Genomic DNA, 26,111 nt, shown 5'->3' with positions numbered 1-26,111 from the left:
GATGACATTGTCTGAATTTAATACACAATTAAATTAAATGTAATCTCAGTCACGAGAAGAAGAGGGCTGTCATCATCATGCGTGTCATTCACAATTCCAGCTGCGGCGACGACATGGTGACGTCAAGTGGTTTAGGTGGCAGAGTTGCCATATCAGTTTATTATAAGTGACAGCTTGTTTTTTGCTGTAAAGCCGCTTGTAAGTCTCCAATCTGAGTACCCATCGGCAAAACATAAAGGAAAAACAGCGCCCACTTTTCCTTTTTTTTTTTTTTTTCCTTTAATTTGCTCTTGATGCGAGTCACTGTGTTAAGTCACTGCATGGTCGCGACCATCGCGACAGACTGTTGACTCGAATCTGTTGACTGTTGAACTCAAATTCAAAGGTAAAGAGGGCGCTGTTTCTCCTTTATTTGCCGATTGGTTCTCATATTGGTCGCTTGTTGTAGTTGAGGGTTGCGTTTTTTCAGCTTGTTTCTAATCTTAAGTGTAGTGTAGTGTATTTGTGGCTTAGTGGCTTGTTGTGGTTTCATTACCGAGACGGGACCCAATTCAATTCAATTCAAAGGGCTTTATTGGCATGAGAAAACATACGTTTACATTGCCAAAGCAGAAGGAACAATACAACAATACAGCAATACAATCAATACAAAAATTATGTACATTTGAAGGTCAGAATCTTCAATAGATCAAATTCTATGTACCCAGGTCACTCGATGCAGGTATAGTGCAGGAATATACACAATGCTTAGTCTTTAGGGTGGTTGTGTTCCATTTGATATCCTTCTCCTATCACAGCAACTCACAAATCTTGCTGCTGTGTTTGCACATTGTTGTACTTCGCCCAGCAGATATGGGATTTTTTTGTCGTTGGTCATGTTTTCAAAATCTCTGTGTGTGGTTGTAATCAGTGGGAAGTATGTGTCTCTGATGTCTTGGTACAATGGACAGATGGTTAGGAAGTGTAGCTCGGTTTCCACTTCATTTTGTGTGCAGTGAGTGCATAGTCTGTCTTCTCTCGGGATACACGTCTGCCTATGACGTCCTTTCTCGATCGCGAGACTGTGCTCACTGAGTCTGTACCTAGTTAAGATTTTTCTTTGTTTTGGGTCGGTCACGGTGCTCAGGTATTCTGCCACTGTGTATTCTCTGTTTAGGGCCAGATAGCATTCTAGTTTACTCTGCTTTTGTGTTGCTTCTTTCCAATGTGTCAGATAGTTTTCCTTTTGCTGTTTTATAATTTGGTTTAGTCCAATGGGTTTTCTATCTCGTGGCTCTGTTTGTGTTTGTGCCCGGAGTTCCAGGGCCAGGTGGCTGAGGGGGCATCTCTCTAGAGTTTCACTGTGTGTGAGTGCCTTGTTATGGAGTGCATCTAGGTCACTTTCTTTTAGGTGGTTGTAGAACTTAAGTGCTCTCTTTTTTATTTTGATTATGAGTGGGTATCGTCCCATTGTGTTGTTAATATTTCATATTTTCCACTTTTTCCAAAGATTTTTTGAAAATAGCAGATCTGTTAAGCTTGTTTTCACCTTAGAGGTTTTCACAGACCTGGTTGCGTATTTCTCTCACACAATCTGGCAACACTGTTAGGTGGTCGAACAGAGTGCCTGTGTAGAATAGCCGATGTGTGTTCGTATCGTCTGCTGTCTCTCGTCTGTCGTCAGTGCGTGTGGGTGTGCGCGCGTTTCTCTGATCTGTCCTTGGACTGAGTCCTATAATAATGGTGGTCCTAAACTAACTGACCTCAAACGGGGGGCTATATTCAACCGTGACACAATTTTCCGGGTTATTTATAACCTTTTTGAAGCATTGTTTTTTTTGCATCCATAACATCATCCTCTTAATTGTTCTGATTCTGATCGCCTGTGTGTGCAACACATACACGCACGTACGCACGCACGCACACACACACACACACACACACACACACACACACACACACACACACATCACACACAGCCATCGTGACAGTCAGCAGCGGGGCCACAACAGCTGGTGGTCTGGTCAGCTAGCCACATCTAGCTAGTATCAGCGTTGTTGTTGTTAGTGATCTCATGGTTGATCTGTGGCTGTCCTAGCTTGGTGGTTTCATATTGAAATAATAACGGATCGTCATCATCTGCGTCGCTCCTCATCCTCGGCTGGCTGAGAGAGAGTCGCCATGGAATGTCGTGTTCTGTCCATCCAGAGCCATGTAGTCAGAGGATATGTGGGCAACAAGAGCGCCTCGTTCCCTTTACAGGTAAGAAGTAATAGCCACCCATGGCACAGGATGGCATTAGAGTGTGTATATTATAGCCATATAGGCCTTTTATATTATGTTCCATGCCATCATGGCACATGCTAATATAATGGTATAATAACACTCTTGACTTGAGAGTGTACAGTGTACACATGTTACGGATCCGTTTGGTTCCATTTGTACACACGACTCACTGTTTTATACTGTACTCCATTGGTGCTCTATCTAGTCTCAAAAAGTGTTTTTATTTATGTATTTATTATTTTAACCCAGACTTGCATTGCACACTGTCGCCACCAATCAAACGGTGATGAATGTGGCCATGAGTAGCCCTGATGCCAGATGCGGAGGCGGATTCATTTCATTATTGACCAGGCAGGGGTCATTTACACTACGGTATGATGCATATCGTTTGTGTTGAATACTACTAGGCCATATTGTTTCCTGTCATAAACATGACAATACTACTGTACTGGTCATGTTGCAAAATTATCCCATGTGCAAGCCCTATAGTCTTATTACTTAGATCAATGGTTCTCAACCTTTTCAGGCCGCGACCCCCCCAAAATGATCACATTTGAACTTGAACCCTGATAAGCACTTGGAATGTAAGAAGTTGAACAGATCGTTTGTTTGATGCAGTACATTTTAGGTATTAAAAATACTTAAAAAGCCCCCCCACGGGAGGTCCTGACCCACAGGTTGAGAACCACTGCATGGTCTCTATATCAGTGTTCAGCATTCTGCTATGGCATTGGACACGTTGTTACTACTGACAGACAGTGACAAGCAGCTAGGGTTCTAAAGGACACATGGACTTGGAGCTGGCATGGTGATGAATGTGGTTGTCTAATGTCTAATTGTCTATGTCAATTATGTTTACCATGGAGTTGACAGTCGACGGCAATAGTTTGCCACAAGTCTGACAATGTCATTAGATAATCGTGAAGATGATTGATGACTGATGTAGGTGTCATGTCAGGTGCCAAAATATTGATGACCTATGATTATGATTGCTATGTCCTCCTTCACATTTTCTGACAGTTTAACAGCCTTATTTGTCCCACCATTGGCAGTCAATCGTAAGGGCTATTCAAGTCTTTTTAGACTGTAAGTCTCAAGATTGTTACTCTACTACAGTGTGTTTATAGTATGGCTAATATTATCCACAACAGCTGAAAAAGGCCTTTCTAAGACTCTCTCGGCTAGTAACTTAACCTTAACCTCAGCAGTTTGCTGAGGTTAACAACAGCTTAACTGGCACAACTTTAATGACACTTATCAGTCAGTGATGTCGTGTACTGGGGGTGGCTCACTGATAGTCTTAAAGAACATGCCCTCGTTTTCATATTTAGGCTGTACATTTAGGCTGTACATTGCTAGAATTAATATCCCATCTCTCTCTTTCTCTTATGGTCAAATTGTTGTTGAGTTGTGTAGAAAGTGTGTGTCTAGATTTATGCTTACAGTACCATCAATTCACGAACTTCAAAAAATGAACATAAACCACTGACCAAATGCAGGTACATTGTCTTTTGCTGGTCAGCCTGCTTGTCTACTTTGGCAGGTGGCAAGCAAGCATTTGGATAACCTATTAATTGGCCAGTAAATTAGTGACAGTGGCTGATGACTTTTACAATTTACCAGTCAACATAGGCTGAAGACCAAACACTTTTATTCGGCTTATAGTATACGTAGGAGTGCACAAGAGTTATTGGGGATGTTTGTGTCATTTAGATTAGTACTGATAATGATGATGATGACGATAGTGGTGTTGGTGAGTGTGTGGCTGGTGGGTGGCACTCCTCTCACATGCTGTGAGGGACGAGGAGCTTTCTGTCAGAAATTGTGGGAAGGAATACGCTGTTGGGTAGGGGAGCCTGCTGCATTCAGTACACTCAACACTGCTGCACGAGGAAGAGTGAGGAGCCTGGGCTCTGATTGGCTGCCACAGGATTCCTCTGAATGACATCACTGAATATGGAGACAGCAGCTTCCATAGAAGTAGGATCTATAGAAACTGAGTGGACACTGGATAGGAATGTCGATTTGCCTAGTACAGAATTAAACTAGAAATGCACTCTGTCGAGCTGCCAACTTGCGCTTTGCACACAAGTTGGCCATGAATGGCCTACTTGTGCGCGAGCAGAGCGCTCAACTTATGCGCAGTGCTTGACCGTTCTGTTTGTGCCCCGGCTCTCCACCGTCAACTACTGCGCTATAAGCAGACCCCAATCAAGTTATTGAAACATCTGACAAATCAGCAAATTCCCGATTGGCCGAGCGTGTCAGCGACAATTCACAATCTCTGATTGGCCCGAGCCAGTCACGAGCGTACGCACGCAACGCCCTGATTGGCCAAGGGTGTCACCGACATACTCAGCCGAATACGGTACTCACGAAAGTAATAGGGATTATTGTCTATTATATATTTTTGAGGAGCGCTAGCCCCTCCTATGCCCAGCTTTGTGTTTGTGTGAACACAAACATCTTGGCTGATCACCCTACAGTGATGATTTTATTGGATGAGTAAAGTGCATATTGAAGATAAAAGTGAGGGCAGAAAAGGAAAGTGAAGATGCCAAAAGTGAATGACATTTGTGATGATTTGATTGGCTGAGCATGGAATGGGATGTATGATGATAAGAGTGCCCCTCACTTCACACTTTTATAGACTACTACAGTTTTCACTGTAGAATGCAGTCAGACATTTTAGAGACGCTTGTCTAAAATGTTCCAAACACCATCAACATGTCATTGAAATGTTTGTTAAATTGTTAGTAGTACTTGTGGAAACATAATACATTGAATTAATTTATTACTCTGATTCTAATCACAGGTAAACAAAGAATTTGCTGTTCTTAAATCAAAACACTGCCAAGTAAATGTATAAAATAAAATATGTCCCCAAAATCAATAATATACATTATTGTAACATAATCCTCCTACATTTACAATATGACCTTGTACATTATGGTCATAAGTCTTGGGAAGTGGTCAAGTTGTAGGCTTTCAGTGCAGTAGACCGGTTAGATTACTGTGTAAGATGCTGTAAAAGTTAACTAACTTAATTCAGAATGTCAATCTATGATTCATTCTATAGGCTACATTCTATACTAAATGCAACAGAAAGCAATTGATTTATTTGAGCTTTGTCGTCAAATCAGGACGAAATGTTTTAATGTAGTTAACAGTTCATTTTGTATTTTCCTCCCACTCTGAAATCTGAAATTATCTTGTATACAGATTTATTTGATTTTATAGTAGTCGATCTCTATGCACACATTTCTTCCATGTAGCCCATGTTTTGTAATGGCATCATCATGCTATTATGCCCGTGGATATACAGAGTGAACTTAACAATGATAAATTAATATGATAATACCTTTTATATAATCAATCACCAACATGAATTTTGAAGTAGAGTAGTGGGGCGAGATGGAAAAGGGGCGTACCTGTTACCCTTCTATGTAAACCAAGATTCAATAGCCCCCCTCTAAATAGCACCCCCAGTCACAATTCCCTGGAGCCATCGCTGGTAATTGATAACTTTAAAACCATGGATGTTTAGGCTAGCCAACAATAATGTATACAAGCCTATCTCATGAGATACTTTCAACAGGTAGTGTGTCACTTGTTCCTTTCATATTTGTTGACAAGGGCTTAGGCAGCATTTTGCTTAAAAACCTGCACAAAGTTTTGATGTGCACTACACTTCAGTTCCAAAGCATTGACACGACACACACAATAACGGTAACGGCTGCATGCATCGCAATGTTTTGCCGGGGTAAGCTTGGACAAGCATGAAAAAAGTTAAAAGGAACAATTGCCGCTCCATTGTACAGCAACACTGTCAGCTGGGTTATGATAGTTATGTGGTTAATTATGGATAATAATTAGATATTGTATAAACGTCCCCGTAGGAAACATTATATAAGAGCATCAGCAGATTCTTTTTCCCCCCTGAATATGTTACAGGCCGGGGTAATTGAGTCTTTATCTCAGCGTGTGGTACTAAATGTAATGAAATCCAACACTTCATGCTTCCAGACCATAGACTGTAAAAAATATGGACAAAGCGTTCCCCGGGTCTAACATGGACGTAAAATGAAGCCAGTAATTCCTTGCACTGTAAGTCGCTATCTTTCTAGATCAGTTTGGGCCCAGCTGGCCATTGGCTGGCCCAGACAACGAGGCGGGACTTCCCCCCCTTCTTCTCCGTTGGTTTTTATTTTGACTCGAGTGGGAGGGGAATCCCGATCATAGACTGTAACGGTAGCCACGCCCCTCAGAACATACGCGACTTTATGGTCATTTTTTAAATAAATGGGACCATAACTTTCCAAAAAGAATATTATGACATTAGAAATGAGACTTTAAACTAGTGACTGGAAGCAGAAAGTATTCATGACCATGTTTATTAAGGTAATACAGTCTAGGTGAAGTTGGGCCCAAATACATGGACTTCTATGGGGCTATGGGTTTTTCTGGGTCCAATGACAGCGCCACAACAGGCCATTATATGAACTTTCATTTCCTTAGTAGCTTCACAAAATATCTGTCTGACTGCCCCCCTGTTCCAGACATATTGTCAAGTAATTGTCTCCACCAGCCGAAGGCATGGGGAGAGTATGTTTTGCACTCCGTCCGTCCGTGTGTCCGTGTGTCCGTCCGTCCGTGACCAGCTAATCTCAGCCACCGTTAACCCGGTCGACGCCAAATTTTGCACACACACTCCCTGGATGCCAACCATGAACCTCTGCCCCAAACTTTCCAGAACGGCCTGTTATAGCGCCACCAGGAGGCCGCTTTGTGCAAAACAAGTTTTTTCACAGTACACCTACAGATTTTGTCCAAACATCACGCAAATTGGTACACAGTCTCTCTAGAGCCATTCAACGAAACGGGTCTTTCAGATTTCTCAGACTCCATCCTGATTGGTTAAGATTGGCTTCCAAAGTTCACAGGAGTGCTCAGTTTCAAACAAAATGCTGCAAATCATGAACACATCGCGTGATTTCCGTGAAATTGTGCACGCACATTTCCACTAGGCCGAGGACGAAATGCCACATGAACAATTTCAACTCAGCCTCAAGGTGGCGCTATAACTGGCCGAAAAGTGTTTTTACCTCTAACTGCACGGATCTGTGGATAACCTGGTGGAGACCTGTGCCCAGAAGGGCACTTTTTCTAGTTTATGTTTGAGAGGGTCATAAAGACATATTCACATACGTTGTATATGTCTCTCTCTCATAAAAGTAGTGAAATGTTGGTGTGCCATGCCCTGCAGACTGTGCTAACTTGACATTAACTATACAAGTTAAGAAAACTAGGAAAAGATGAATAAAATATCAATCATTATAAATCAATAAAATTATCTTGCTTTAAAATAAATTGAAGGTGAATCTTATTCTCAGTTATGGCTCTGACTCGCACATAAAAATGACAACAAACAATGAATCAATTCTAGAGAGCAGTGTAATGCTCTAGAATTGTTATGTTATGTTGCTAATGGCACAATTGTAATGCGTTCATAGGAGGCCTTAAGTATGTTTCACCAGTTTCAATTGAAACGGGCCTCCACCCTCAGGGGGGCCTCAACAAAATAATGATGTCATAGGTATATGGGGGCCTCATATTTGGTCTTGAAACAGGCCTCCAGATTCCTAAGGCCACCCCTGAGAACACACAAACACACCAAGCTGGCCATAGGGGGCGCTAGCTCCCCTCAAAGAGCCAGAATGCAAAATGCTTGTCATTCAGCCTCACTTTGAGTTGCTCAGTGGACTGTCTCTCACACAGTGATATGGAGAAAAATATCACACCCACGTGACGTGAGCGGCACTGTTATCACCATACATCACATTCCGTGCTCAGCCAGTCAGCTTGAGCACATTCCGCGCATGTGCGCACGCACACACACACACACACACACACACACACAGCCTCAAAATGCAACACAGCTCAGTGTTAGGGAACGCTGTAGAAATTTACAATTTAGGCATTTAGCAGACGCTCTTAATCCAGAGTGACTTACATTAAGCAAGAACAAAAAAGCATGGGAATGCATCACATAAATAGCATTTATCATGAAACATGCATAAGCTAAGAACATAACAGTGGAATATCTATATATATAAACTATATTATAAACTATACATATATACTATACTATGCTATACGTGTGGAAGACCCATAGATCCATAGTCCCCAAGGTAGCCGCAATGAAGTAATAAATATAGCAATAGAGTTCAAAGGGTGCAGATGAAGAACAGCTGCACTAATTGGCGTCGTTAAGGCGTGCATGGCAACAGTTTGTGTCTCGTGTGATTTCACACCAGAACATATAAGATGATGCACCGTGTTGAAAATGACTGTAGACGTCGAGAGAGAGACAGACAGACAGACAGAGTGATGTTGTCTTGGACCGTGTTCAAAGAAGGAGGACCAAAGCGATCCGCTCATGATGCTGTAGCAGTGAGGAACAAACTGTATTACTTTGCAGGGCCCTTCGACAACATGGAACAGATGGATGTCCATGTCTTCAACACAGTGTCTTTATGCTGGAAGAAGTTACCTCCAGTGGAACCTGGAAGAGGGGACGGTCACCTTGAGGTTCCATCCATGCGCTTGGGCCACACAGCTGTGTTGGTTGAAGATACAGTCTACATCTGGGGAAGGGGGCCTTGCTACAATGTGCTTTATGCATTTGATGTTGACTCCCACAGATGGTTCCAACCCAGGGTTTCTGGGACTGTTCCAGAGGGGAGGTGGGTGTACTCAGCCTGTGTGTTGGAGAAGGTCATATTTATCCATGGAGGACGCAACAAGCTGGCTAGATTGACTAATGACATGTACAAGTTGGACACCAGCACAATGGTCTGGACTTTAATTAACACCAGAGGAACACCACCTCCTGATTCATCACTTCACTCTGCCACCATCATTGGTACCAAGATGTTTGTATTCGGGGGCATGAGGGTGTACCAGGGGGTCTACTGCAACAGCAGCATCAGAGTGTTTGACACAGAGACAAACGCCTGGCTGGACACACCTTCTGCACAACTTCTACCAGAAGGACGCTGTTGTCATTCAGCATTTACCTACAATGGAGAGCTGTACATATTTGGTGGCTGGAACGGTAACCAGAGTTTCAATGATGTGTGGAAATTCAGTCCAGAGACCTTCTCCTGGAAGAAGGTTGAGCCCAAGGGGAAAGGACCATGTCCAATGCGTGGTATGTGCTGTTGCATTGTGGGAGATCGTATCATCCTCTTTGGAGGTAACAAAGGACATCACACTATCTCTGATGAGCTGTTCATCTTAGACTTGAGTCCTTCTCTTAAGACGTTATGCAAGCTAGAAGTTATTCAGTACGCTCTGGACATATCAGAACTCCCACACAACATCAGGTGGGAACTGGCAGCCATGGCAACCAACGACAACAGACGACGACAACAATAACAACCGAGACCACATTCCAGACGAAGGAACAGCAGAAAGATCAAGAAATGATGGATCAACATCTCATCCCACCTGATGGTGAGCCACCTCTCAGCATCACTTACTGAGATTCAAACCTCAGGAGACTCCTTCTCTCCAGACAAGCTCTCCAACCATTCAGCTAGGCATCAAACAATGACAATTGTTCCGTCCAACACAATGCGGTGGAAACACAAACCTGTGTCTGTATGTTCCAAACTGAACACGGTAGAACTCTCTTTATTGTATATTTATTTCTATGGTCTTTTTTTATTTAAAGGACCAAGGAGTCCTGAAAGGACTTCTCCTTCTGCCAAAAAAATAATAATCGCGAAACTCGGCCTACAGAAAAAACAAAACTCTTAAGGGCGACTGTGGCTCAAGAGGTAGAGCAGGTCGTCCAATGATCCATGGGTCGGCGGTTCGAATCCCGGCTCCTCCTGTCTACATGTCGAAGTGTCCTTGGGCAAAGACACTGAACCCCAAATTGCTCCCGATGTGCTGGTTGGTACCTTGCATGGCTTCCGCCGCAATCAGTGTATGAATGTGTGTGTGAATGGGTGAATGTAATGCACAATCTATGTAAAGCGCTTTGGATAAAGGCGCTATATAAATGCACCATTTACCATTTAATCTGGTACACAGCAAGCTAAAAGGAATCAACACACCAGCACGCCAGAGACCAGAATACTTCAAACCCAAACAAATAGTTAAAAATAGAACTACAAAACGCACGTTGGAGATTAAACAACAGATAACAGCCAGCACCAGCAACTGTTTATTTAATCACATGTGAAAAATGTGGCTTACAATATGTCAGAGAAACGAGTAAAACAATAGCTGCAAGGCTGAGACAACACAAATACAATATTAACAATGCAAAAAAGACAACTAAAAGGATTGTTCAACATTACATGGCACATGGCATTGAAGCTCTAAAAGTATACCTGGACTTCAACACAATCCCAACTGGACAGTAGGACAAAGACGTTTTAATGAAACGGTGGATCAAGAACCTCAACACGGATTTTCCTGGAGGTTTAAACATGCCAAAATATTAGACAAGTTGTTTTGATTTTGTACCAAAACTCCACAGCCATATATATACATGCTAAACACAGCCAACAATCAATGGAAATCAGACTTTGAATATAGGGGACAAATTAGCACATTCCACACCAAGCTAACCTGGGACACGAAGCAAGAGTGTACAGTGCACTGAAGTCCCCTCAGTCAACCCCCGCCACTCTTGGCCCTCTCTCGCTCACTCACTGCCTTGCTCTCCCACAATGTTAATGTTAGTAAAGTTACACCTATTTTATGTAAATAACATGGTAAAATGTGCAGCATTGGGAGGTAAAGGGGAGACACTTTAATTGTGAAGGGACGACAGGATGAGGAAAGGTGTTGTTGCTAATTGTCGAGAGTAATGGCTGTGTGTGATATTGAACAGTCAAACTATTCGTCTCAATATACGGCTGTATCAACAAAATAATGATGTCATAGGTATATGGGGGCCTCATATTTGGTCTTGAAACGGACCTCCAGATTCCTAAGGCCGCCCCTGAATGCGTTGTGTACATGTACTGTATAATACTGTAACTAAAACTCATGACTATGTCTCCAGGTGTTGGGGTTTGAGGTGGACTCCATCAACTCTGTCCAGTTCTCCAACCATACAGGTGAGACCTACAGTGTGAAACTAAGCGAATGTGCACTTCAAACTGAAGACGTGTGTGCGTGCGTGCGTGCGTGCGATGTCGGAATCATTTCTCTCATAGAGTATCTTGTCAAAGTTATGATGAGATTGAATGAGTTGATGTACCGTAGTCTGATTGTCAGTCATGTTTTGGTGCATCTTATACATTTGTAGGAGCTATTTTAATGTATGTCTCTCGGTAAAGGTTTTTGATTGTGTGTGACTGTGTGTGTGTGTGGGAGGTGGGAACGGGGACAGACCGCGTGTTACCGGCTAATACAGACAATAAGCCACTCCCGACCTACTTTAAGATTACTGACTTAAGATTTGTTTGCCGTAAAGGAGATAACATAAGTATAATATGACTTCAATCCAATCCACCTTTGAATCTCTGAGGAGCGACACATGCTACACAGTCTAGATTTGATAGCACAGCCAGCATCAGTTCAGGTCATGATGGCAGTCAATAGTCATCCTCTCCTTGCCTGCCTCCTCAGATAATGCTCAATTGATTCCCACCAAGCTGCTGGTCAGCTGGCTCGAATACGAGACTGCTCGCCCCTTTACCAACTCGCCCCGGGCATACAGCCGGCGGAACAGCGCGGCCTGGTATTCCTAAAGTAATCTAAGTAAATTATGCTTAAACGGTTAAACCTATGTGTTGGTGCAGGTGATGCTCTTAGTATCATTTCATAATAGACCGTATATTTTTCCACTATTTTCCAATATTATTCCACACTCAAAATGTAAGTATTAATACCAATTCATTTCCACGTGCATGTGACAGCATGTGGATAAATCCCTGGCCATGTTGAAACAGCTAATGTTCTCAGTTCAAACTGCAGATATGGCGTTTACAAATTCCTTCTTTCGCTGTGTGTAAATCCGTATTCCTAAAGTAATCTAAGTAAATTATGCTTAAACGGTTAAACCTAACCTTATTCCTAACCTCAATCTCAGTAAAACGATGCCTAAACCTAACCCTATTCCTAAACCTAACCCCAGTAAAACTATGCCTAACCCTAAACTTATTTCTAACCTTATTCTCAGTAAAACTAAATAAAGAATACAAGAACCGCCCCACCAAGCTGTTGGCGTGAGGTCGGCGGAAGAAAGCTGGGGCGAGTTGGCAAAGGGGCGAGATGACCTGTTACCGCTGGCTCCTCTTTTACTTGACCTTATATCAATGACATTGATTTGTGTGTGTGTGTGTGTGTGTGTGTGTGTGTGTGTGTGTGTGTGTGTGTGTGTGTGTGTGTGTGTGTGTGTGTGTGAGTGAGAGAGAATAATGGATGTTCTGTAGACCCTGCCCAAATCTAAAATAAAGTGTTCTTTACATCTGTTGAACTTGTTTTTATGCTGACAGGGTCAAGGTCTATATTTAATGTGCGGTTGTTTGTACAGAGCCGTTTCTAAACTGGTTTCAGGTTAGTAAATTCAGCTACACCATTAGACTAGGATTGCTATCAGCTTGCAGAGCTGAGAAAGTAATCAGACTTTCTAGTCTAGTCTGACTAGTCACGTGGTCTAGTAGCGATGTAGTGATGAGATTTACATGATTGGCTGGCCTGAGTCTAAGCCAATGGGAGATTACTAAAGTACAATATGCAAGAGAATGGAATGCAAGCTGATATACGGTATAATGACTTGAGTCATTTCTTGTTATTCAACAGGTTGTTTTGTCAGTGTCCATCATGCCATTAGAGACCGCAATAGTTATCATGTAATTTCTTAACTGCCCAGTCTGTTTCTCAGCAGTGTTTACTGTTGACATTGGTGATGTTGGGTTTGAAAATTATGTTTTGACTTCTGAGCCAAGTTATAGTGTAGGGCAGTGGGTCGAGGACCCCCAAATTAATATGTATTTGTCCACGGACCCCCATGTAATACCGGGGAAACTCCCCCTTATCAGCTGATAATAAGCGGCCTGCTCACTCCTCATGCATTAAAGGAAGCATGAGCTCAGTTTGGGGCTCTCCCCAGGTTGGCAGAGGGAGAGTAGTGCTCAGGATTACAGTTTAAAGGCAATTGACACCGGGTGAAAAATGTGTTACAAAATTGTGGGATAAAAATATTTCTTGATCGTTGTAATAAATCTTTAAGCCCCACAGAGTGTTTCTGTTAATTTCTCCAAAATATCTGTGACGAGAGGTGATGAACTGACAAATCCAATAACATGCTCTCTAACATGAAAGCCACATGCTTTGATTCTACGTTCAGTATATGCACCAGTGACGATGTCAAACGTTATTGGTTCACCCATCGATGGAAGGTGGCGTGTAATTTGATAATCCACACTGATGATGATGACGATGTTTTTTTTAAAGTGAACATTTGTAACAAATCTTTTGAGTTAAAAACCCCAAAGTTGAGCTGGGGTTCCACATAGTTGTAGTTGTCCTTGACATGAAAAATAATTGACATTTTGTTGCATCGGCCTCAGGTCTTAACCCATTTTGGGCGGGAACCCCTTTTGGTGTTCGCATCATGTCATGCTTTAGCTATTGAAAAATAGCAGATCTACAAGCTCATAGCGCGCCACTGAGTGGCGCACTACGAGCTTGTAGGTCTGCTATTTTTGAAAAATCGAAGAACGACTGACATAGAAACATAGCTTTTTCAGAAAACTGTGGGTTAATGGCTTAACAGAGGGACAATAAATGATGACGTATCAACACGCAGCTCTAGCTACATGCATATGGCACACTGCGCTTTGTCTGACTGACGCATAATATATCATCTTTGAGAGAATGTACAAGACAGAGGGAGGTCAGAGCAGTGAGATGTAGCAGACTGGGAATTGCGACAGCAGCAAATGATGACGACAGACCACACACACACACACGTGAACACACACAACTGCTCTCTTTTTTTGGGCCCTCTGGCTTTTTGCTGGCTTGTTGCTTAGCAACCAGCACCACACCATGTGACCTGCCTGTGACTCACCTGGAGCTGCGATATCGTCAGCCTGCAGCAACCATGTCACATATCAAAACACACACACACACACACACACACACACACACACACACACACACACACACATACGTTTGATATAACACGCATGCAAAAGTGTGCAAAAACACATACCTGCTCAGTTCTCACAACAACAACAACCTCACAACAACATGTGAGCAGCACATGTGTGACAGACATAATAAAGCATAGTTGTAGAATGACAAGCCACATAAACCTCTCCAACTCAACACACCCATGCTGGGTGATCTGCATGTATAGTTCAGGTGTGCGTATACATACAGTATGTCTTATGTATGTACGTATGTACTCATGTTATGTCTTCCATTTGATTTATGTGCATTAGTTCAGAGCCAGCAGCTTATTAAACTGTCAGTGAGGCTCTCTGCTAACATCCAGTCAGGAATGTAAATGTGTCATTTTGCTGACTCCAGCCACAACCTAGTGCTTTAGTGCGAAAGCGAAGACCGGGCATGTCACGATTTTGATGGGAAAGCTCTGGAAAAAAAACAGACAAACAAACATTTGCATAGACAGACGTGGCAAACGGCATGGCTGAAAACCTGTGTGTCTGGTGGGCCACAGACAAGTGCATTATTTGAACAGAGGAAGAAAACCATCAGATTGGAGTAATACAATTAACTTCAACATAGATCACAGCGGATCACCTCGATCAACTGGGCGATAAGTGCCTGGTTAAAGGCCACCGTGGCAGTGTACATTAGGTAATGACAGCCACTTCGCAGTGCTCCGCTTGAATTTTATCATCCTGACAGTGTCTGTGATTAAACCAATGCCTTTGTGGTCGCTGCTGAGTGTTTGTTGTTTCAGCATGTATCTGTCACCTCAACCCTCTCGGCTGTACATTAGGCCTGGTTTAGATTTTGTTGTACGACCATGTCGTTCGCTGAACATAACAGATCTACAAGCTCACGACGGGTCACCCGCCACGGCACATTGTGAGCTTGTAGACGTTCTGCCTTTGATGAGCAACACCGTTGTAAGACAGCACAATTAAGCAGCTCCTGACGTGGTGTTTGACAGCAGCTCACTATGTTTTTCTACTTCAGACACTTTGGCTGTTTGTTGGTACAGCAAGGCACAGGAACAGATGCTGGGCTATAATGTTAGCTAGCATTAGAAGCTTCATGACTTAAAATATCACATGACAACTGTGTTCCAAAAAGAAACAAATGGACGCGTCGGTTTGGTATGGATATGAATGATCAAATAAGGCGAGAAAGAAACCGATAAGGTTTCCACCGCTGAGTGGCAAACTATACAGAGACAGTTTGTTCGTTTTTGGACCACAATTCTTATGAGACCCAATGTTATTATCCATAGATAATCAACTCTATGGAGGTGAATGATGTTGTCATAAATCATCCTGGAGCGAAAGGACACCACCATGCTAGTTTTAACGTTAAAATAAAATAAATGTTTTGATGAATTGAACATGGTGGACCCTCTTGTAAGCAAGTGTAATGCTTAATTGGGTCGTCCACTCACAGTTAGCAGTCTTTGTATTGAGTTTGTGCTTGAAATGTACTGTAATTCTACAAACTGTTAATAAATATTTCAATCAATCAATGACTCTGGGGGATCCTGAGGCATTCCCAGGCCAGTGTGGTACTGTATAATCCCCCCACCTGGTCCTCTGTCTGCCCTATGGTCTTCTTCCAGCTGGACATCACTGGGAAACCTCCCTGGGGAACTGACCAGGAGGAATCCTCATCCTTAATAGATGGCAGAAACCACCAGCTGACTCCTTTTCTATGCAAAAGAGCAGCTGGCTCTAGTCTACACTCGAGTCCCTCAACGGATGACTAGTGGGCTTCTCCCCAAACCTTTATCCCTAAGGGAGATGCCAGCCACCCTCCTGATGGAGGAAAACCAATTGGGGCTGCTTGCATCAGTCCTCCTCACACCATCCTCTCCTCTACTCTCCAGGCTACTCTCATTGGAAGGGGCAGGTGTTGACGGCAGACGAGCTCCATGTTCTCTATGAGGGAATCAAACTGAACAACGTACACCACTATGATTACGTTCTAACAGGTAACATGGTTCATGCAAACAACACTATAACAGGCAGTACTTAAATTCAAATTTTAATTTTACTTGAGTTTCCAATACTTTTATTTCCACTCCAAATATTGTACTTTTACTCCACTACATGTATTACATTGTACTAGTAGATTATTATTATTATTATTATTATTATTACAAAACATACATTACCTTCAAACCCTATATGCATCGATGCTATCTACAAGCACACAATGCATCGCGATGGGGCGCATTGTGAGCTTGTAGATCGATTATGTTCATGTTTTTTGTTGTTGTCAGGCTACATCAGAGCCTATGCACCTTAACCACTTTGAGCTAACCATCTGGGCCCTGAAAGAGTCTTCTGAATGGATGACAGCTAGTAGTAGTAGATTACAGTATCCTGATTCTGATGAATGTTAAACAATGATTATATGTGGTGTGTTATATTCAGGGTACACCAGAGACACGTCCTTTCTGGAGATGGTGGTGGACATTGTTCAGGAGTTGAAGAGAGCTAACCCCAACCTGGTTTATGGTGAGCAGTATTTAACTCTTCTGTCTTCATCTACATGAGATTTTCTTTTTTTTTAAAGATATTTCTGGGGGCTTTTTGCCTTTATTGATTACAGTAGTTTGAAAGGAAAGGGGGGAGAGATGGGGGGGGGGGGACACACGCAGCAAAGGTCGCCAGGATCGGGACTCGAACCCGCAACACGCTGTCATGCTGGATTACCATAGCCTGGTTAATAAACCAGACCGAATCAGCCGTTGGCAAAAAAGAAAATTGCCTGCCGGCGGATTACGGTCTGGAGAGGCTCAATTGTACGCCCATTTCCTACACCAGAGAAATGGGGCGGCCAATCGGGACACGGTATGCAATATGGGCGGGCTTTGGTACAGTGACTTTCAATGCTTGAGACCTTTGACTGACAGTAGCTCTGACCAATTGCGTCAAAGAGAAAATGTTTCAACCCGCCCCCCTGGAAATGAAATCCAAGCTGAGCCTCCCCAGACTAATATCCCGCGGTCCGTGCGATATTAGTCTGGTTTATTAACCAGGCTAGGATTACCAGCCTAGGTGCCTGGACCGCTCGGCCGGCCCAGGCTATATGAGACTTTTGATTTACTTCATCAAGAAAGCTGACTTAAGACAATAACTTAAAACAAAAAAATCGATTGACAATGTTTGAAAATATGTTATAAAACTTATAATATATTTTTCAAAATTTCAAAATTATTGACTATTATGACGATTATCCAAAAAAGTATTGCGATTATCTCAGATACTTGCAATTAGGCGATTACGGTATGTATATGACAGGCCTAATTTTGAATTCAGTTCAGCAAAACAATGCACTTCTGTAAATGTCACTTCTGTTACTGTGCAGACTATTGACGCAATCTAACCGTAGTGTAGTCAAAATATTTCTCCGTAGCCTAATTAACCTCTAGAAAACGGTGCCTAATCTTCACCTTTAGAACATCCATCCATCTTCAACCGCTTATCCGTAGTCGGGTCGCGGGGGCAACGGCTCCACCAGAGAGCTCCAGACTTCCCTCTCCAGAGCAACATTAGTATTTTCCTCCTGGGGGATCCTGAGGCGGTCCAAGGCCAGTGATGTAATCCCTCCATCTCATCCTTGGTCTGCCCGGGGGTCTCTCCTCCCAGTGGGACGTGCATCGAGGACCTCCCTAGGGAAACGCCCGAGAGGTATCCTAACCAGATGCCCGAACCACCTAAGCTGGCTCCTTTCCAGGCAAAGAAGCAGCGACTCTACTCTGAGTATCTCTCTCGTGACTGAACTTCTCACCTATCTCTAAGGGAGATGCCAGCCACCCGTCGGACAAAACTAATTTCGGCCACTTGCTCGGTAGATGGAGAGCTTTGCCTTCTGGCTCAGCTCTCTTTTCGTCACCACAGTGCAGTAGAGTGACTGCAACACTGCCCCTGCGGCTCCGATTCTCCAGCTGATCTCCTTCTCCGTCCTCCCCTCACTCGTGAACAAGACCCCGAGATACTTAAACTCCTTCACCTGGGTTCGAACTGAGCTCATGCTTCCTTCAATGCATGAGGAGTGTGCAGGCTGCTTCTCATCACCTATCAGGGGGGGAGTTTCCCCGGTAGGACGTAACGCGTGAAAGGAACACGTTATTCCATAAGAGCGTACCAAATTGTGCTCTTTACAGGTCTATTTTATAGGGTCTATTTTATAGGGTATAGACAGAGTGTTTAAGTAGTGCTGAATTTGCAGCTCAACAAAAGCTAATTCATCCTAATGTATGACGGAGGACAATTTCACCATAGATTAAAATCACTGTGGTACTTATCTGTACAATACAGTACAATACAGTAGCTGACACATGTAAAGTAACTAAGTACATTTACTTAAGTACTGTACTTAAGTACAATTTGGAGGTATCTGTACTTGTATATTTCCAATTTCCAATACTTTTACTTCTACTCCACTACATCTCAGAGGCAAATATTGTTTTTACTCAACTACATTTATTTGAAAACTTTAGTTTCTAGTTACTTTGTAGATTTTGATTATTATTACAGCTCACAAGCTTGTAGATCTGCTATATTCAAATGATTTTTGAAAATTTGAACTGGGACATTCTGCTTTTGGTACTCTCATCACATTTTGATATTTCTGTACTTTGATACTTTTGAATAGCGGCCTTTTACTTTACAGCATTGATACTTTTACTTAAGTAAAAAAAAATTGTGAGTACTTTTTCCACCACTGTGACACTCACTGTTGTGTCGTTTCAGTGTGTGATCCAGTCCTTGGAGATCATGGATCTATGGTGAGTTACTGTGTGTGTGTGTGTGTGTGTGTGTGTGTGTGTGTGTGTGTGTGTGTGTGTGTGTGTGTGTGTGTGTGTGTGTGTGTGTGTGTGTGTGTGTGTGTGTGTGTGTGCTCAAGGCTATTGTCTCTGTGACAGATGGCTTGTTATGATGATCCAACAGATTCATTCATTCTGTATGACTCACTGGAGCTGCAGTTGTGTATCTGCGACTGTGCACGTGTGTGTGTGTGTGTGTGTGTGTGTGTGTGTGTGTGTGTGTGTGTGTGCGTGCGTCTAAGCCATGCTTCTCTCTGTCTCCAGTATGTTCCTCAGAACCTCCATCCTGTCTACAAGAACAAAGTGGTTCCAGTTGCTGACATCATCACTCCTAACCAGTTTGAAGCTGAGTTGAGTTGTTGACGTTGAGCGTGTACAATCTATTTGCTGTTTTTCAATAGCCAACGCTAACATCTATAATGACACGGCTGCTTTCCCAGTTTTAAAGGGTCGTATCAACAGATATATATATATATAGACGTTTAAAAAACAGCTAATCATTTTTAGACCAGTTATAGCCCGGTTTTAGACGATGCAATAATATACAGTATATACTCATCCATATGGCTTTGCACAGTATCACTACTGTAGGGTGAGTTGAGGTTGATTTCCCTGTCAGTTGGCTCCACCTAGTGGTGGCTTAGGCAAACTACAGAAAATTGCTAAAAAGGTTATTCAGGGCCAGCCCTGCGTCTGCTTCTAGAACTGGTTGAGAGCTAACACTGGCAATTTGTTTTATGGCTAAATAAATAGTCATAAAAGCATTTTACACATAAGAAAAAAACAATCCAAGTAAAACTACCAAGTGCTAGTTTTACATTTTACAGCTTACATGACACATGATATATAGTCATAGCACGCCATAGTACATATGTATAGCATAGTAGTAAATATGTATAGTTTATATGTATAGTGTATGTATAGTTTCATTATATAGATATTCCACTGTTACTTTCTTAGCTTACGCATGTTTCATGATATTGATAAATGCTTTTATGTGATGTATTCCCATGCTTTTGTTCTTGCTTAAATGTAAGTCGCTCTGGATTAAGAGCGTCTGCTAAATGCCTAAATTGTAAATTGTAATAGGAATTCATTAGTTCATAACTATTTCTTCCTGTATAAATGTCTGTTGCTTTTATTGGCTTTGTGTGTATTGTATTGTTAACAGGATGCTTGTTTCTTTGATTAATGTTAGGTTATTGACAGGAAAAAACATTAGCACGGAGAAAGATGCTGTAGAGGTAAAATATCCACTTATCCACTTTATTTCTGAGTTTTACTGTTTACAGGCTGACTAATCTTCAGACTAACTGACTGTGTGTGTGTGTGTGTGTGTGTGTGTGTGTGTGTGTGTGTGTGTGTGTGTGTGTGTGTGTGTGTGTCCAAGGTGATGGACCTGCTTCATGCTATGGGTCCAGACACGGTGGTCATCACCTCCTCTGACCTCCCCTCCAGACTGGGAGATCGTTTCCTGGTCTCACTGGGAAGCCAACGCATGGGTATGTCTGTCATTGTTGAAAGTGGCTAAGTCTTTGTGTGGGTTTTATAAATGGTATAACCAATGAAACGTTTTAACTGAATAAGTGACTGAATAATGAATACATTTGATCCATTGGAACATTAACCTCACGTCACCAGACTTTCCACCACAGAGAAAAGCCTGGTATTCGTTCTAAACTGGCCTGTGTGATTAGAATTAAAGATGGATCATACCAGCCGCGTCATGTTCCTATAACGGCGGTGGGTGCCCCCCCCCCCACATCTGCTGACACATTCCAATGTCATATATGGGATTTGTGGACTCTACCTCACAATCCACAGGCAAATCAGAGCACTTGTTTGAGCCAGAAATCCCGGTCTGGGCCGTGGCTCAGTGGTCCAGGCACCTTGGCTCAGTTGGCTGGTAATCCAGTCTGGCAGTGTGTCGCGGGTTCGACTCCCGATCCCGACGCCTTTACTGCATGTCATCCCCCCCCATCTCTCTCCCCATTTCCTGTCATATAAAATAAATGCAAAAGCTACAAAAATAAATAAAACCCCAGACCACAAAATCTACTGATTCTCTGCTACTGTAACTGAAAAATTACAAAACTTTTCTTTAAATGTCACAATACCTTTAACAGTCATTATTTAACTGAGATATGCTAGTGGTCCAGAGCTCAAAAATAGATTGAGAAGCACTGATCTATTCCTTTCCCATAGTTGCCCTTATTCTGTTCTCTTAACCTTCCATATTAAACTCATGTTTGATTCATTGCAACACATTTCTTGAGCAAGCAGACACATGCGATTGCATGCGAGGGCACATTTCCTAATAATGGTGATGACTCAACCAGTCAATCCAGTACAGTAACTCTTCTCTGTGGAGACTCCGACTTCCCAGTAAATGACAACATTGACGTGTCACGACATCATACATCACCAGGTCATTTAGTGCAGTTTCCCCACTAGTGGTCGATGAAAACAAATCTTCAATTTCCTACATTACTAAATGTATGGCCAGGGACCACATGATGCAATACCTTCACGGACCACCAGTGGTCCACCACAGACCACCAGTTGAAAATGCGTGATTCAATACTACTTCCGGTCCGGTAAAGACCCCGCCTTCCGACACTGCCAGTCTGCCCCGTCGTTACCAGACTCTCCACCGAGGTGGATAGTCTGGTGACACTGACACGAGGTCACTCCGTGGTGGGAAATAAATATTGCTTGTTGTTGGCATTGCCTTGGGGGAAGTTGCAACTCGAACAGGGCTAGAGTCGGCTCTAGCGAACTTTGCAACGCTCGGCACGGCAACTCGCGCGTGTCTCCCGTGGCTCACTTTTGCTAGAGACGGCGCCCCTCCCTCTCCGTCTAAAACTATGTAATAAGCCAAAGAAAACTAGTCTGCGGTTGTTGGAACATAGTCTAGTGATTAGACCATTATGCTAGTGAGTTGGCTGGCTGAGTTGGAGGCTGTATTAGAAGGCGAAAATGCTCCGCTCTGTGGGCGCCTAATACTTCTTACTCTAGTAGTAGGGAGGGGCAAAGCCTCTCCCTACTGCCAATCAGAGGTAGGCGGGGGGCGGGTCTTTACCGGACCTGAAAGTAGTCTAGTATTAGGCGTTGAAAATCTCGATCCCGATCCCAATGACGTAAAGTTCTTTCCGCTCCAACCGGATCAGAAACCCCAAAAATTGTATTGATCCCAGGCTATTGGAACATAACAAGGTTTCTACCTGACAGCCTGTTACTGTTCAGTTCTTCCAGATGGCAGCCGGACAACGCAGAGAGTTCGCATGGAGGTTCCCAAAGTAGATGCTGTGTTTGTAGGAACCGGGGATTTGTTTGCTGCTATGCTGTTAGCATGGACACACCACTATCCCAATGACCTAAAGGTACACACACACACACACACGCACGCGCGCACGCACACACACACACACACACACACACACACACACACACACACACACACACACACACACACACACACACACACATGTCCGTCCTAGAAGGTGGTCAGCTCTTTCTTTCTTTTTTGTTTTTTTTATGGTGTGGCTCCTAGGGGGCAAGCCATCTAGTGATGATCAACCTTTTCACCCCAAAGTAATCATAATTGAACTGGAGACCTTCTAAAATAATATTTGAACTGGGTACCAACCACCCCCGAAAAGCACTTGAGGAGTTGTGGCATTACATTTAGTTTGAATCGGTTCACAGATAAATGTTGCGAGGCGTTGTGAGCTTGTAGATCTGCTATTTTCACCATTTCTTTACCAGTTTTAATAGTATAGTTTGTTGATCACTGGACCGATCAGCGCTACGGATGGAGCTCGTTAATTTTTTATTGATGATGAGCACCTTATCGATCAGGCTTATTGAACCAGGTTCTTATCGAGCCCACTATTGAGCATTTTCTATTATTTTGTGGAAAGACGAGAGACGACAATAAATTCTGAACAGAACCAGCATCTTTTACTAGGGCCTTCAAATACAGTACTTTTCTAACAGACAGAAGGCAATTGACCTTTTTTTTATTAATTTTTAATTGTTTAAAGATGATGTCATGGGCCGCTATTTCTTTTTTTTTAATACTGTTTTTATTAGGCATTTTTTGTATATGACAACTTCAGAATATCCTTGACAATGATAATGAGTTATTCAGTTATATAAAATGCAAGATAATGACAGGTAATGTAAATTCCACATACAATACATAATAAAAAACAAAAAACAGTTAAACAATGACAAATGTGAACAGACAAACAAAACAAAGACAACAGGACAGACACTCTTGCTCTCAAACTTTCCCAACACGTTGTTGTAAATTAACTGAATTACAGACATTTCTTTTTAAATGAGAAGAAATAAAATAAAGAAGAAATACTCAGTTCCTTTTTTTTCTTTTCTTTCCAATTTTCTAATATGTTATCTATTGTGTAGGAGGGGTTAGCGTGAACCTATTGAAATGGTCAATGAAGGGTTGCCATGTCTGGTAAAATCTATCTTCACTCCCTCTCAATTCAAACTTTGGGCCGCTATTTCTTGATAACAAGCTTGATAAGCCCAACTCGCTTTTACTAAAATTTATTCTGAATACCAGACTGTGGTATTGATACTTTTACTCAAGTAAAACATGTGAGTAGGACTGCTTTGAGAAGGATTAATGCAGATAACGCGACTTGACTCCAGTTTGTTCGTGTCTCTCTTTCAGATGGCCTGTGAGAAGACATTTTCAGTGATGCACCATGTTATTCAAAGGACCATATCGTATGCTCATGGTAAGAACGAAAAATGTAGCCATGTTGTAAATGTTGAAATCACTAGGTTTAAGATTTGGGCTATTATTTCTTCCCATCGGTTATATGCACGAGTGTGTCAATGTCAAATGCTTTAGGCATATTTGTCACCACAGTATTGCCACTTTGACAAACGGACTAAATCGGAATTCTCTGTCAAAATTAACACTGTTTGGCAACATTGGGCCTGATTCACTAAGCTGTTTACGCCCATATTTTGAACAGTCAGTAAATTTTGCGGGAGGTCTATTTCCTGTTGCCTTTCATGGTGTGAAATGGGATGTGGAACAACGCAAACGCACTTCTCGGGAACGCGCTTGTGATTTTACGATCACGTGGCAGCCGTCCAGATTCATCATGACATGATTACGTGATTAGAGAACATACTCTCCTCCTTTTAGTCACTTTATTTACATGTTATTTATGGCCAGCTTACTGAACCAGACCCATTGTGTTTCCCAAGTTTGGGAGTAAAACCGTCCCCACACAGCAACGTGCATCTTTTCTAATATTTGTATGTGCATAAAAACTGAAAGTGTTTTAAAGTTCTTAATATTTCTCTGCCTCTTTTCTCCCGATCTGTCCCCTCCTGTATCTATCTATTCCCCCCCCCCCCCCCCTCTCTTGTTCCTGTCAGAGTTAGCAGGTCCTGGTAGAAGGCCTAGTCCACCCCAGTTGGAGCTAAGAATGGTTCAAAGTAAAGCTGACATAGAAGACCCTGCTATAGTTATGGAGGCCACAGTCATATCCTAACATTAACAACATTCTACACACTGAATCCCTTAAATACCTACATCAAACCTACAACAAACCTGTGTCCCTATAAGTCCCTGAAACCTCATCATTGCCTCATCAACGGTGACATTTCTTAGGCTTAGATGTCTTCATATCCTAAATCCCAAATATCCTTTGGGATCCGTATCCCGTATCCCCCTCTCCTCCGTTCATTCCTCATTATCCCTGACCACTCAAACCTTAACCCATGACCCCTGCATCTCAAACCTGCCCTGTACTTCTCCCAGTTGTTCTGAACCAGTGCCATAGATAGAAGGTTCTGGGCAGAAAGATGGTCAACATTCTGGAGATGTCGGTTCTTCAAGCTGCCGTAGAATCACTGCTTGAGCTGACAGAGCTGCTGCTGAAGACATGATGCTCCATCTCTTGTCTGCTGTATCTCAGTGGTTCTCAACCCGTGGGTCCAGACCCCCAGGGGGGGACCCCGCATGATTTGTGAGGGGTCCCCATGATGACAGTTAAGTGACAATTTATGGACTTTTAAGAGCTTTTAAAACTTTTTTTTTTTAATTGAAAAAAATAACATTACTGTATCAAAAGTAAACAACAAACTATACTAATAAAACTGGTCAAACATTGGCCAAATTGTCAGATAATATAATATAATAATATATTTATCTGTGGAACCGAGTCAAACTAAATGTAATGCCTCAAACCTGAATAAAACGATTTTGAAAAGAAAAGAGAACTCTTACAATTCCAAGTGCTTGTCAGAGTGGGGGTCCCCAGTACAAATGTTATTATTTTGGGGGGTCAAGGCCTGAAAAGGTTGAGAACCACTGATCTAGGGGCTCTGTTCCGATGCCCCGCACCATGTCCCCTACCCCTCTTGAAAACCAATGATTATATGGAGACATACAACCAACCACCAACCCCCCCCCCCCCCCTCCAAAAAAGAGAAAGTAAAAAAACAAAAACAAAAAAACGCACAATGTATAGTTGTTGTATAGATGTTGTACTATAATTGTATTGGACCATTTCTGTATGATAACTTCTATCTGACCTTGTCTATTGGACCATTGTGTTGATTGCTAACCACAATATCATTCCAAACAGAGATGTGGAGCACTTCTGACACTCCATGTGTAGCCTCCTGTAGTTCCACGAGTTGCCATCAGCTAGGTAATAGTTAGCTGTCTTAATAGTCTGTAATATAGCAGGAGCTCATTCATTCCAGGAGTTCCACTCGACCACATCATATAGCTCATTATCGTCTAATGAGCTAACGTATC

The 26,111-nt window shown here is 42.5% G+C and overlaps 1 protein-coding gene across 1 annotated transcript; it reads left to right on the top strand.

The window, feature by feature from the left end:
• Positions 1 to 1,663: 1,663 nt before the first annotated feature.
• Positions 1,664 to 25,763, top strand: pdxkb (pyridoxal (pyridoxine, vitamin B6) kinase b). Its single transcript, XM_083775855.1, has 11 exons — positions 1,664 to 2,241; positions 11,351 to 11,405; positions 16,349 to 16,453; positions 16,899 to 16,982; positions 19,224 to 19,258; positions 19,562 to 19,647; positions 20,496 to 20,541; positions 20,688 to 20,799; positions 22,544 to 22,680; positions 24,000 to 24,066; positions 24,722 to 25,763. The coding sequence occupies exons 1-11, from the start codon at positions 2,161 to 2,163 to the stop codon at positions 24,835 to 24,837; spliced, it is 924 nt and encodes a 307-aa protein (XP_083631981.1). The 5' UTR covers positions 1,664 to 2,160; the 3' UTR covers positions 24,838 to 25,763.
• Positions 25,764 to 26,111: the final 348 nt, after the last annotated feature.

Source organism: Protomyctophum parallelum, assembly GCF_964188405.1.
Source record: "Protomyctophum parallelum genome assembly, chromosome: 10".
In the NCBI taxonomy this organism is placed as follows: Eukaryota; Metazoa; Chordata; class Actinopteri; order Myctophiformes; family Myctophidae; genus Protomyctophum; species Protomyctophum parallelum.
The sequence above is the reverse complement of the archived record's forward strand: the minus strand, read 5'-3'. Positions and strand labels throughout refer to the sequence as shown.